The following is a 13,184-nucleotide window of genomic DNA, read 5'->3' on the forward strand; positions in this document are numbered from 1 at the left end:
TTAGGGGCCCGGTGCATGCCGGGAGCCTTCCCAGTGTGGCGGCGGGGGGGGGGAGCGTGTTTTCCTGACAGAGCGGGAAAAGGTTTGTGTGGCCGTTGAGACTCAGGCGGGCTGGCTGAGGAGTTTTTGGTAGGTGGAGTCTAGTCACCGTTTCCAATATATAAAACAAAAGAAAAAAAAAAAAAAGGTTGCACACTGGAGGACTGAGGGAAGGGTGTTCTTTTCCCAGCCGCCCGTAGAGTTACCTGTCGCTGAGAAGTAAAAACAAACTTAAGGTGTGCCTGAGGGGACAGTACCAGTCACTGGTAACAAGGACTCGGCGTCCCTGCCGTGGTGTTGGCAGCCTGAGCTCACGGACACGGGCAGTGGCTGTGCAGCCTCCGAGGGGCCAGAGCTGAAGGGTTGTCAGGTGCATCCTCGCGGAGGCAGTGCTTCCTCACTCCCGTGGGCCTTGACCTCTGATGAGCTGTCAGCCTTATCTGAGACATAAAACTGCTCTGGTTTCTGTGGCAAAACCCTGCATAGCTTTTGTAGTATGGAGCTACAAATTAGCAGCTTGGTTGGTGCGGATTTTGGGAGTGGAGGCTGAAAGTGTACTGTCATGCTTCATCTCCCTCCTACTCAGTTGACCCTACTGAGAACACCCCTTGTCCCTCAGGCATGCTGCCTGCAGTAATTTTAGAAACATGAAATTGTATCTTGGATGTTTAAGCAGTTCTGTGTTATTTTCTTTTAGAATTGTCATGTAGACAGAGCCTGCTTCCATATTTTCTTTAATGCTAATGTTACTATTCTTGCTACCTCCTGTCTAATATCTTTTGTGCTGTTCTGGTGATGTATTGTTGAGGCCATACCTAGTGTCTCGATCCTGATCTCCAGTAGTATCTCATGGAATTTCACTTCTGATAATGCATTTTGTTTTTGTCATGCCAATACACTGAAGAGTTTTGCCTACTTTACACAATGCAATTAAAATACAGCAAAATTTTACACCACATCTGTTGTTATATAATTAAGTGGTTAGACCAGTTAAATCAAGCAAAATACGAAAAAACCCGAACCCAAACCACACCCTTTGTGGAAAATCTAGCAGAACATTTCACGTGTTGGTATACATCTGATATTTCCTTTGAGGGCATCTATTCTTTCCTGAGCCTAGCTCCACTCCTTATGACCTAAAAGTACAGCAAGAGGCAACAAACTCTATCCATTTCATTTGATGTGAATGCAACTTTTTTGCTTTTCCCTCCCATTTTCACACACTTTCTCCCTATTCTGGAGTGTAGTTTGCTTGGTCATATTTGCTACACATTTATTTATTGTTAGAATTTAATAATAAAGGAATTAACATTTTTCATATGCCAGATGTAGTGACAACAATTTCAGGTATATAATGTTGATTTGTATGTATGTGTGCATATGTGGATTTTTCATTGTATGATGCACTAAGCAAAAAAAGGGGAAAGGAAAGCAAAGTGGGGAAATAGAAATGGCCTTCTTTTGGAGGATAAATCTAATCTATTTTTCATTAGGTAATTTTTTTCTTTTCTTTTAGACAAATGAAAATGAGACCTGGAGAGGTCCTTATAGACTGCTTAGAGTCTGTTGAAGATACCAAAGGAAACAATGGAGACAGAGGTAACTGCATACTCAGGGAAATTGTAAACTTTCTAATATTTATCCTGTGTAGGTTCATGAAAGCCCTGTCTGGTTTCCATTGAACTCTGTATCAATGGTTGTTGCAGAAAATAGATCCTGCCTGTTTCACAGATCTGTGTCCCCTTGGAGTATTTTCAAATAGGATCTCTTGTTCAAAGTTATAGGAAGGTGATAATCTTGTCTCAGAATTTGTTTAGAATTGAAAGCCTTGTAAGAATAATCTATTTATAAACATTGTGGTGATCTTTTGCTGTAATCCTGTTTAATGCTTAGTTTTTCCTAACCTGATTTAAACTGAATCAGTAAGGGATATATATAGTGTTTGTGCAAGGGCACGAAGCTGCCAGCATTCCGAGATGACCCTTCCTGGAGTTGGATGTGTTGCTGTACAGGGTACAAAATCGAAGAAATTTGCATGTGACATAAAGGGGTGAGGTTATTCATGAAGGCAGCTGCGATAGTTAACTTGCTGCCTTCCCCTTCTCCTCCCCAGAGCAGTTCTGCACTGATTGTGTCTCCGCATTTTTACCATAGGCAGGTGGATGTGAAATCAGTAATTGTTCTTGGTTTGTTTTTGAGGAATGCTGGTATATATTTTTCATTTGTTCCTTGCTGGATTTTCTCTCCTAGCATTCAAAAACAAAAAAAAGTGATCAGTGATTTTTCTGCTGGGGTGTCCTGTGCTTTTCTTCTTTTTCCTATCAAGGGGAAGGAATATTCTGGTGTTTCAAAACTAGAGGTGAATATGTACCACAGAATGGAACATTTAATTTAATAGAAGTTATTCAGATTAAAAATATCTACACTCCTTATTTCCAGGTAGACTGCTTGTGACAAATCTGCGGATTATTTGGCGCTCATTGTCATTGCCCAGAGTCAATCTCTGTAAGTATCATCTCCTATTAAACAACTGCAAATTCTGTGTTTCCTTTGTGGTGGCATACTGTTCTTTTACAATAGTATTGATTACAGTACAGAATAGTGAAGTATAGTTCTGTTGCTCTGTAAAGTCTGAAATAAACTGTTACTAATGAATCTATTTGTAATATAGGAACTGTTACAATAATTCATAGCAAAATATTAATATTCAATGTTAATTTCTCAGAACATAAATTGAAGAGTACTTCAGACATATTTTTCATTTGGCCTATGTGGGATTCATTTGTTTTTCTAGAAAGAAACAAAAGTTTGAGTTTCTTCACACTTTGCTTTACTTGTACTTCTTGTTGCCACCTGTTTATTCACATTCTGTATTGTCCTACAGTTTTTATTCCCCACAAGTAACTGCCTTTCCAAATTTACTGTTTTAAGCTCTGAAGAAGCTTCTAATTTTAACTGTATGAGTAGCTAGCAAGTCTAGTCATATTTAATTGCATTTGCTGAAACAGGGGCAGGATGCACTTACTTTGTACCCATATTATTTCCAGTGCTCAGTTCCCAATAGCCAGTCAGTATTGAAAATCTGTATTCTGTTCATAATGTATATAAACTTATGCCCTCTGTCTGCTTGCTTTTCTGCATTTGCTATCTCATACATGTACACACCTACAAGTGCACACACACACTGCTGTTTTTATATGTATTTATAAAATTAAAAACAATTGTTTCTTTGTATATTTAAGTTTTAGAATAGAATATTTTAGAGGAGATCACAAAGAAGCTTATGGAGTAGGTCAGCCCTATAGAAGCTCAAGGAAGTCTAACCTATGGCTTTTAGAGCTTCAAATACTCTCTAGCTTTCAAGATAATGCATTATTTCTTACATTAAGGGAATATATATAGACAAAAAATAATATTTTATTGGATGCCATTTTTGACCATTGCTGTTTCTTTTAGTTTTAGAAAATTTCTCATAAGCAACCTAGGAAATAGTCTTTTTCTGGTATTTTCTTAAGTATTAATTCCATAAAGACTGAATATTCTTATCTACATAACTGCTGCCACAATTCTAGTTCTCCTTTGATTATTTTTTTTTCTTTTGGAACCTGGCTGTGCTATTGGTATCAGCAGGACTGTCATTGACATTCAGATTTAGCCCAGCACCATTTTAGTGCATCTGTTTGTTTTAGGAAGAATGGCTGGGATTGTTTCTGTTTTTATTTTGTATCAGAGCACTACTGTAGAAGAGGCAAAGTGAAATTTGTAACTGTTTTATCCTCTTCTTTTTGTTTCTTCTCCATTTATGCTTTACATTTTGCTGCTTTTTTTCTTTGTCATATCCTTAGCTCTTCTTCTACAAAGTATTATATTGATGTAGAAAGTTTTATTTATAAGGGTAAAATTTATGGGCAACATCATGATGAAACAGACCTTCTTGAGGCAGAAGTTAAACGCTGAAACAAGGGAAATTCTGATTAGATATTAGGAAAAAAACGTTCACAATGATGGCAGTCAAACAGTGGAACAGGCTCCCAGAGTGGTTGTGGAATCTCCTTCTTTGGAAATATTCAAAACTCAGCTGGACGTGCCCTGAGCAGCCAGATGGAGTTGGTCCTGCTTTGAGAAGAGTATTGGACCAGACAACCTCCCAAGGTCCTTTCCAGCTTAAATTAGTCTTTGATTTTGCGATGAGGGCCCAGACCATTAACCATAATGTGTAATTGTCACAAATAGCATCCAAAGCTGTGCTACAAAATTCAATATTGCTTCATAATTTTGACTATTATTTTTTCTTGTTCTCAAAACTGTTCTTTTTTTTTTTCCTCCCCTAACTTTTAGCTGTTGGTTACAACTGCATTATAAATATAACCACAAGAACTGCCAACTCGGTAAGTTTCAAAAAATACTTTTTAAAAGAATAAAAGGAGCTGTAATTCATTGTTTGTACTTACTGCATTATATCAACAATAATCTGAAAGTTTACTTGCAAGAACAGTAATAGAATAGTAATGGAAGTTCAGTTTTACAAGTTGAGAGAGTTTTACATTTCTATAGGAGTGTGGTTTTAGTCAGTTTCCTAAGGCAGTAAAACTCATGTAATCACACTGGTGATTCTTCTCCCCGCTAGGTAAGTCAAGCACATGTTGGCTCATTGTGTCTAAATTTCACAAAGGTCTAGAGAGGCACTAATTTTGTGCAAGAAAGCTCTCAAATACGTAGCCTGAATTGCATGCAACTGTGAAGCCATTTGTTTGGCTTGCAGCAAAGACCTAGCCAGGAGATATGTAGGTTCCCTGAGCAGCCACATGGTAACAAAGCCAAAAATACTGTTTCAGTCATGATATTGCAAATGTATAGCGGGCAGGCTTCATTAGTTCTAGTGTTGATGGAACTGCTAGTTTCTCCAAAAAAACTGAGTTCAGTTGAAGACAGCAGTAGATCAGTGGTAGAATCAGGATTACACCTTCAGATACACTATTTAGAAAATATGTCAAGATTATTTATTGCCTGTACAGTCAAGCTACTATATTGTCAAAATGTTAAATTTCATTTTTTCCTTACAGAAATTACGAGGGCAGACAGAAGCTCTGTATATATTGACTAAATGTAACAATACACGGTTTGAGTTCATATTTACCAATGTTGTCCCCGGGAGTCCCAGACTCTTCACTTCAGTTATTGCTGTACACAGGTAGCATACTTAAAATAGTGTTTGTTCATTTACAAAATTCAATTAATCAAATATGTGGGATTACTACTGCTGATGGACCGGGTATATAACTGCCCAAATTTAACATTCAGGAAACTTTCCCAAAAGAGGAGAATACAGTCGCTGAGAGGAAGGGAGAGGATGATCACAAATTCATAGAATCATGGAATCATAGAATAGTTTGGCTTGGAAGGGACCTCTAAAGGTCATCCAGTCCAACCCCCATGCAATAAGCAGGAACATTTTCAACTAGATCAAGTTGCTCAGAGCCCCGTCCAACCTGACGTTGAATGTTTCCAGGGATGGGGCATCCACCACCTCTCTGGACAACCTGTTCCAGTGCTTCACCACCCTCAGCGTAAAAAATTTCTTCCTTACATCTAGTCTCAATCTACCCCCTTCCCCCTTGCCCTGTCACAACAGGCCCTGCTAAAAAGTTTGCCGCCATCTTTTTTATAAGCCCCCTTTCAGTACTGATAGGCTGCAAGAAGGTCTCCCCAACGCCTTCTCTTCTCTACGCTGCACAACCCCAACTCTCTCAGCCTGTCTTCATAGGAGAGGTGTTCCATCCCCCTGATCATTTTTGAGACCCTCCTCTGGACCCAATCCAACAGGTCCGTGCCTATCTTACGCTGAGGGCTCCAGAGCTGGACACAGTACTCCAGGTGGGGTCTCACCAGAGCAGAGTAGAGGGGCAGAATCACCTCCCTCGACCTGCTGGTGACACTTCTTTTGATGCAGCCCAGGGTACAATTGGCCTTTTGTAGATTCTAGTAGATAACTGTACATAATGAAAATTAATGTGTATTAATACCAGTCATTGATCACAGTTTATACATCTTGTGTGTAGAAACTATCTGAACAAATAAAAGTACAAAAGAGCTAATCTCAGTGTGCATTTTCAAGCTATAATTTCTGTCTATAATCCTTTCCCATAATTTTGGACCATGTAATGGAAATGAAGAGTTAAATCCTGGTCAAAACTCTAATTGACTACAAAACAGTGGATGTTTCACACCTAAAGATAAGTCATCTGAATGAATGTGTACATAATACATTACCACAGGTTTCTATTTAAGAGCTGTGGAACACTGATGTACGTATATTGGATGTTTGTGACTTAGCCGGCACTGAAAAATAAAGGATTCTTGATGTCCATACTATGTATTGTTATACATAGTCTGGGATCCAGAAGACTTATGCTTTGCAATAGAGGCTGGGAGATGACTATCTTAAGGAAAAGAAAGAAATAGTAAACACATGAACAACACAGGAGATCAAAACCGATGTAAAAAAAAAAACTTTAAAGATAACTTCAATAAAGAAAGCTGAAATATAATGGTTTACGTTGATGAAGTTTTAATAGTACTGTCATTTTTGTGCAACGTGATAAGAAAAGTTGAAAATACACAACATTTCATATTGGTGCTAAAACAAACAGTAAAGGTAATAGAAAACACTGAAATGGTAACGTATATTTTTTATATTTTGCAGAGCTTATGAAACTTCTAAAATGTATCGTGATCTGAAGCTGAGAAGTGCATTGATTCAAAACAAGCAACTGAGATTATTACCACAAGAACAAATATATGATAAAATCAATGGAGTTTGGAATTTATCAAGTGACCAGGTATAGTGAAAAATGAGACTACGTTGACTACAGCAAAGTTAAATGTTTTGGCTTTCATCTAGCAATTGTACTACTACAGTTTTATAACCTCAAAGGAATTGCCGTTAATTCAGTTCACTAGCTGATGCATGCGGAGAAGCTGATCCCATATATTTGCTACTCAGTACAAGAAAGTCGCTTTTTGGCAACCTGAAGTCTATGTGACTCAGCTAATATGCAAGGAACTAGATAGACAGTTCCTGTTAAAAAGATATATTTATGAGTCTAAAGCTCTGTATCATCCTGAAAGACAATCATGTTGTTTCCAAAGTGCTCTGCTGAATATTTGTATGTTTACGTGCAGCTTTGACTACAGTGTAAGACTATATTGTCTTTCAATTACTGGAAATTGAAAATACTGGAATAGGAATCTATGTCTTAAAACATGGAAAAATAAAGACTTTAAGGAAAAAATAGAAAATGTTTCTATTATTTTACAGGGCATTGGTAGCAAGTATTTCCCAGGGCCATGAAACAAAATGGGAGCTGTTATTTCTGTCTGTGCAGTTTTAGTCCAGAATAGAAATAGGATCCATCCTGACAAGCTAAAAAGTTCTTTCCTCTACATTCCCTTGGCACACATCTCCACAATTGCCTAAGTTTAACCCACGTGCCATTATACTTATGCTATACGCCAATTCCAGATTGTACAGTTAAGAACACCACTCTCAGATCCTTCATGTCCTCCCATGAGGTCTGCTGTGCTGTAATTTGATCCTGCTTTGCTGCAGTAATAGGTACTGTCGGCTATTTTCACCTCTCGGGTGCTGTATCCTTTAAAGATTGGATCTTGGCGTCATTGCAATCAATAGAAGCATTTTGACTGGTTTTGGTGGGAAAGAATCAGGCTTCTATTGAATTAAATATGAAGCTGTATCCTGCTTGTGTTTAAATGGATAGCAGTAATCATCGTGTTTGGAAAATGGCTCTGTACTTCAAAGCAGTTCTAACATACCTCTTCTTTTAATAGGGAAATTTAGGAACGTTTTTTATTACTAACGTGAGAATAGTTTGGCATGCAAATATGAATGACAGCTTTAACGTCAGCATACCATATCTACAAATTGTAAGTATCTTAAACCAACCATTTTCAAAATGAAATGGCGTAAGTTCAAGTCTTCAGTTAAAACTCCCAGCTCACCAAAATTAGTATTTCATGTCCCACAGTCAGGGAGGAATTTAGTCTTACCAGCATCAACCACAGGGTAGATTTTTTTTTTTTCTGTCCAGATTAATTGGGGGCTTTCATGGGCAGGTACAGATGTTGAAAATAGCTTGTATTTCCAATTTTCAAACTGTTTACTATGATGCTTCATGCCACCTATATACACTGGGATTAATGGTCTGTGAACCTGATGTTCAGAAATGAACTGTTAACCACTGTTACCACTTCTAATAAAAACACTTTTCCCTGAGGTTCAGGGGTTCAGATTTGTAATGGTAAATGGGGGGGAATGCTGGTATCCAAGCTTCCAAAACCAGTAATTGTAATTAATACAGTTAAAAAAAAAAAAAAAAGATAAAGCAGATTTTTAACAAGTAATTCCAAAATTTTTAACACAGTTTTTTACCTCTTTACCATTAGCGTTCAATAAAAATAAGAGACTCAAAGTTTGGCTTGGCGCTTGTGATAGAGAGTTCTCAGCAGGTAAGAAGCTTTAACAGCCTTCTTTCATTGGTTACGTTTTTATATATAATAGTTCTCTAATTCTGAAATGTTACAGAGCTACTTTTAAGGTACTTGGAGTGTTCCTTCTGTGTGGCCTTTTGAACACAACTTTTAAAAAGTCCTCTTTGCAGTGTTTAAAATGTCTGTATGTTAAGGTCAATATGGCTGTTGTGAGTTATGATTTCTCTAAGCAAAGCAACAATAGACCAGCATGACTAGTTAAAACAAAGTAAAATAACTGTTAAAAAAACCCCAGTGTCTTCTGACAGATTATCTTTGGGATCTAATTACTTCTCTACTTAGTTAAGGCCACTATTTTTAATATTTTTCACTTGTGTATCTGTTTTGCTGTAAGAGATAAAATTATTTTTCTTCAATTTCACCTTAATGAGAAATGCTTTTAATGGTGATTTTTTTTTTTTTAAAGTTCAACTAACTTTATTTACTGTATCTGAAAGCTTCTTTAATAACAACATCAAGATCTAACAGACTAAACATCTGCTGAGTAGCTAGAAATAAATCATTAGTACCAACTTCTGAACTTCTCCCACCCTTGTTTGCTTTTGTTTTTCTGTGTAAGAAGTTTGTTCCCCATTTATATAATGGGCTAACAGTTAAAACCTCATTTACCTCATAGAGAAACTTTGTCATTGTTTTTATTTCAGCCATGGTTTAAGTGGCAGAATGAAAATAAGATAATACCAAAATACAGATAATGTTTTGTCAGCAAACTGAAATTTGCTATCGTTAAACTGCAAATCCCTATCAAGGGGAAAAAGTTGTTTAAATAATAAGCAACACTAATAAATATACATGTTTTTTCTCTGTTATATAGAGTGGAGGATATGTACTTGGTTTTAAAATAGACCCTGCGGAGAAACTACAGGAGGCAGTGAAAGAAATTAATTCACTTCACAGAGTTTATTCAGCTAACCCTATATTTGGAGTGGATTATGAAATGGAAGAAAAGGTACTCCACTCATTTAATTTAAATTAGATACAATATTGTGTTAACAGCAGTAATAAAAATATATTAAACCCATCAGATATGTGGATTTACTTACTTCAACATTTTAATTTGCAGCCTCAACCTCTTGAAGACCTAACAGTGGAGCAGGTTCAAGATGATGTGGAAATAGAATCTGATGAGCATACGGATGCTTTTGTGGTAAGCTGCTCCATAGAAAACTAAAAAATAAAATAATTCTTGTTTGGTTATTCAAATGTTGTAAGCAATGTACAGCTGTAATCCTCTATTAAAGATAAGCTACAACTGAACTTTCTATATCTAAAACACACCTACAGACTTTTTATTCAAAATCCTGATTACTACAGGAAGCAAACTATTATTCAAAATAAATAGTAGTAGGTATTTAAAGTAACAGTTGTATGTAGTTTCTCAACACATTAAGATCAGGAATAGCTTGAAAACCAGCAGTATAATATAATCAAATACACTATATTGAAACAAGTCTTCCTTCTCTTGGAGCAGATTAATAGATGGTGATATCTGTACGCTCAACATTCTTCTAAGATTCAAACTTGAAAGATTTTTAGAAAGGCAGCAATAATTTTGAGTCACTCCTGACAACCTTTGCACTCCTGACAATACCAGTTTGGAAAACTGTATTAGTATCTGTCTCCCAGTATTTCAGGAAAATTTACCTTTAAATACGTTAGGTTGCTTGATGACCTTCTTTCGAGGAATTTCCAAATTCACTGTGCAACCCAGTAACACCTGACTGCATCATTGCCTGCGCAGGTAGACTGCACATGTTTTCAAGTGCTAGCCTTGACACATTGACAATTGACACGTTTTCTTAATTCATCTCTGAAATTTGGTAAATTAGCAGTGCTAGCACCAATCTTATTTCCACCTTCTTTTCTTTTGGTGTCATTTACTGATGCAGACAAGCTCTTATCCCTCCTTTTTCCTCACCTTTTGCCTTTTTTTTGTTTTCATTTTTGCACATTTTTATTCAGTCTTCAACATAGTTGAAGACCTACCTTTTCCTTAAAGGTAGATTGTTTGCTCTATTGGTGCCTTTGTCATTTGGATTAAATAACTGTGCTTTGCATATTCTAAAACAAAAACTGGAAGCTGTAAATGATTAGGTGGTTGCTATAGGAGACATGTATCATCCAGGACCCCAGGAGTGGCTCCAGACCAAGATTCCATGACAGCTGACGACTGGGATGCTGTTCTGTAGAGTCTTGTATAGCCTGAGATCCAGCTGAGCAGGAGAACGCTTTCTTTGCTGCCCCTCGCCAGTCCATAGGGGCAGCTGAAGCAAGATCAGGCCCTTTTTGGTAAACATGAAAATCGAGAGCCTGCTGGTCCGGAGACTTCTAGAGCTGTGGATATTTTCAGAGGTCTGATTTCCTGAAGAGTTTGAGCCTTAGTTTCCATACACACAGAATGGGAAAGATTATCTCACTTCCCCAGATCTCTGTCTGAGAGTAGAAAAATTTGGTTAATTGTTCAGTTACTCTGTGTTCGTTTCTTAGATTGGGTATGATGTTAACTGAATTCTTGTATTACTTACACATTTTAGTTAGTAATAAATGCTGCTGCACGCGAGGCAGAAAATGCTAGGATGCTGTCAGTTTGCCTTCATGTTAACATTTTATTCCCTATATTTGTCAGTGTAACAAATGTAATATGAAAATTTTACTCTTTAAAAATCTTTGTTTGTTACGATGGAGAATTCAAAGGTTGGTATTTAATGAAAAAGAACATAATCGCCAACTCTTGTTAGAACCCTTTTGTAAATTATTTCAACATAGAAAAAACTCTGATCTTGTTTACAAAACAAAAATAAAAACCATGGAGACTGGTTTGTTGAAGAAAACTTACCAAATACAGTTTCGACCCCAAGGAATTATTAGCAGATTTGGTTTTAGACTTCTTTTTTTCCCCAAGGTTGCGAGTTCTTTTTTTCTTTCTTTTGCAGGCTTACTTTGCTGATGAAAATAAGGTAAGAACATCCTTTTTCATACTATCAAATTCGTGTTGTTAAAATGGGATAATAAAATTAAAAAGTACATTCTGCTTTTTTATTCTCATATCTCGTGCATTCAAAAAAGCAACATGATGGGGAGCCTGTTTTTTCAGAAGAACTAGGACTTGCGATAGAGAAGCTGAAGGACGGATTCACACTCCAGGGACTCTGGGAAGTGACGACCTGATTTACACCGGCACGCGTTTGTGTCCTACGCCAGGAAAGGCGCTCAGTTCTTACTGGGCTGGTGGGATTTGTAGGAGGTAATTTAGAAATACCAGAGTAGCAGAGAAACAACACGCCAAAGCTGAAGAGCGGGCAAATATTAGGTAATGTGCTCTCAGGATACGTCTTGAAAGAAAGATGATTCAAAACCCTCGCACGTGTAAAAGCTTTTTATTTGTGACATTGTTTCTGTAAGTAGCGGGAGGACAACCAACACCTACTGGAAGAAGGGGCGGGGCCCCAGCTGCTGGTGGGAGCCCTGCCCCCTGCAGGCAGTCACGTGTTGCACAAGCCCCAGAAGCCCCACCCTTCCCCTGGTCACATGGCGTAAGGACGCGAGAAGTCCCTCCTCCCTTCCTGGCGGCGCGTAGGGACCTGGGAGTCCCTCCCCGCCGCGTGCGCGGTGGCTGCCATTTTATTCCAGCCGCCATGATGTGAAATGTCACCCCCCAGGTTTTCGTACTGCCTAGTGATTGGCTGGCTGCGGGTTTTAACACACTCGTACCCCAGGGGTTTTTAGGCGTGTGACTGGCAGGACCAGCCACCCCGTCCTCCTTCCCCCAGAAGGTCGTCAGAGGAGCAGGCCCCCTCCCCTGACAACACAGGCTCTGCCACGGTGGCTCAGCCCGCGTTTTATGGCAGGTAGGCCGTGTTTTTACAACTTCCTGACCCGTGTGTTCACATACTGCCCTGTGCTTGGCTGTCAGGACCAGCCACCGCCTGCCGTTTTACCTGCAAGTGTGTCAGAAAAGGAAGCCGCCTCTCGCTGTGTACGTGGGGACCACCGTTTGAGATAGGGCAGCGTGTGGTATGTCGTTGGATGCTCATTTTCAAGTATTCACGCATTTATACACGGTGATGTACTTTCCCATAATGATTATATCTAAATCGAATTTCCGTAACTTGCTTAATGTTGTGCAGTGCAACATAGAAACACCATCATATGCAGAACAGTTTGTATCTAGGCATATTGGCTGTGTCATTGCAGTGGTGCTGTGTTACTGATAACTCTGACAAAAAGCAATACTGTTCCAAATTTTAGTTTTCATGTCTCATAATTTTGTTAAATGTTCGGCACATATCATTCCAGGTACTTAATTGTAATCCAGATATCCTCGTAGAGTTTTTTTCTTTTTTTTTTGGCCTGAGCACGTTTTTTAAGGAATGATCTAGAAAAAAGTGCGCCCACAAATAGCTTCTGTGTCTGAGTCATTAGACCTTTATGATGTTATGTGTTAGAGAGAAATGAGTCATTTATTGTTTAAAGGAAGATGCAGCTGTTACGTTTTCTAGTGAGATAGGACCTCCGCGCTATTTTCTACAAGTGGAAAAAGTCAAATGAGCTCTCCTCTCAGCTGTTGTTTTAGCAGC

At 38.2% G+C, this 13,184-nt stretch overlaps 1 protein-coding gene across 1 annotated transcript in view; it reads left to right on the top strand.

Moving 5' to 3' along the window:
• BBS5 (Bardet-Biedl syndrome 5) overlaps positions 1 to 12,149 on the top strand; it is a 12,925-nt gene extending 776 nt beyond the window's left edge. The window contains exons 2-12 of the mRNA XM_009325452.1: positions 1,556 to 1,638; positions 2,479 to 2,544; positions 4,378 to 4,427; positions 5,103 to 5,230; positions 6,743 to 6,878; positions 7,888 to 7,983; positions 8,503 to 8,565; positions 9,422 to 9,556; positions 9,671 to 9,754; positions 11,541 to 11,564; positions 11,674 to 12,149. Of these exons, the coding sequence (XP_009323727.1) occupies positions 1,556 to 1,638; positions 2,479 to 2,544; positions 4,378 to 4,427; positions 5,103 to 5,230; positions 6,743 to 6,878; positions 7,888 to 7,983; positions 8,503 to 8,565; positions 9,422 to 9,556; positions 9,671 to 9,754; positions 11,541 to 11,564; positions 11,674 to 11,775 (967 nt within the window). The 3' untranslated portion in view covers positions 11,776 to 12,149. The remainder of the gene's footprint in view (positions 1 to 1,555; positions 1,639 to 2,478; positions 2,545 to 4,377; positions 4,428 to 5,102; positions 5,231 to 6,742; positions 6,879 to 7,887; positions 7,984 to 8,502; positions 8,566 to 9,421; positions 9,557 to 9,670; positions 9,755 to 11,540; positions 11,565 to 11,673) is intronic.
• Positions 12,150 to 13,184: the final 1,035 nt, after the last annotated feature.

This window comes from Pygoscelis adeliae, unplaced genomic scaffold (assembly GCF_000699105.1).
Source record: "Pygoscelis adeliae isolate BGI_AS28 unplaced genomic scaffold, ASM69910v1 Scaffold106, whole genome shotgun sequence".
Taxonomy (NCBI): domain Eukaryota; kingdom Metazoa; phylum Chordata; class Aves; order Sphenisciformes; family Spheniscidae; genus Pygoscelis; species Pygoscelis adeliae.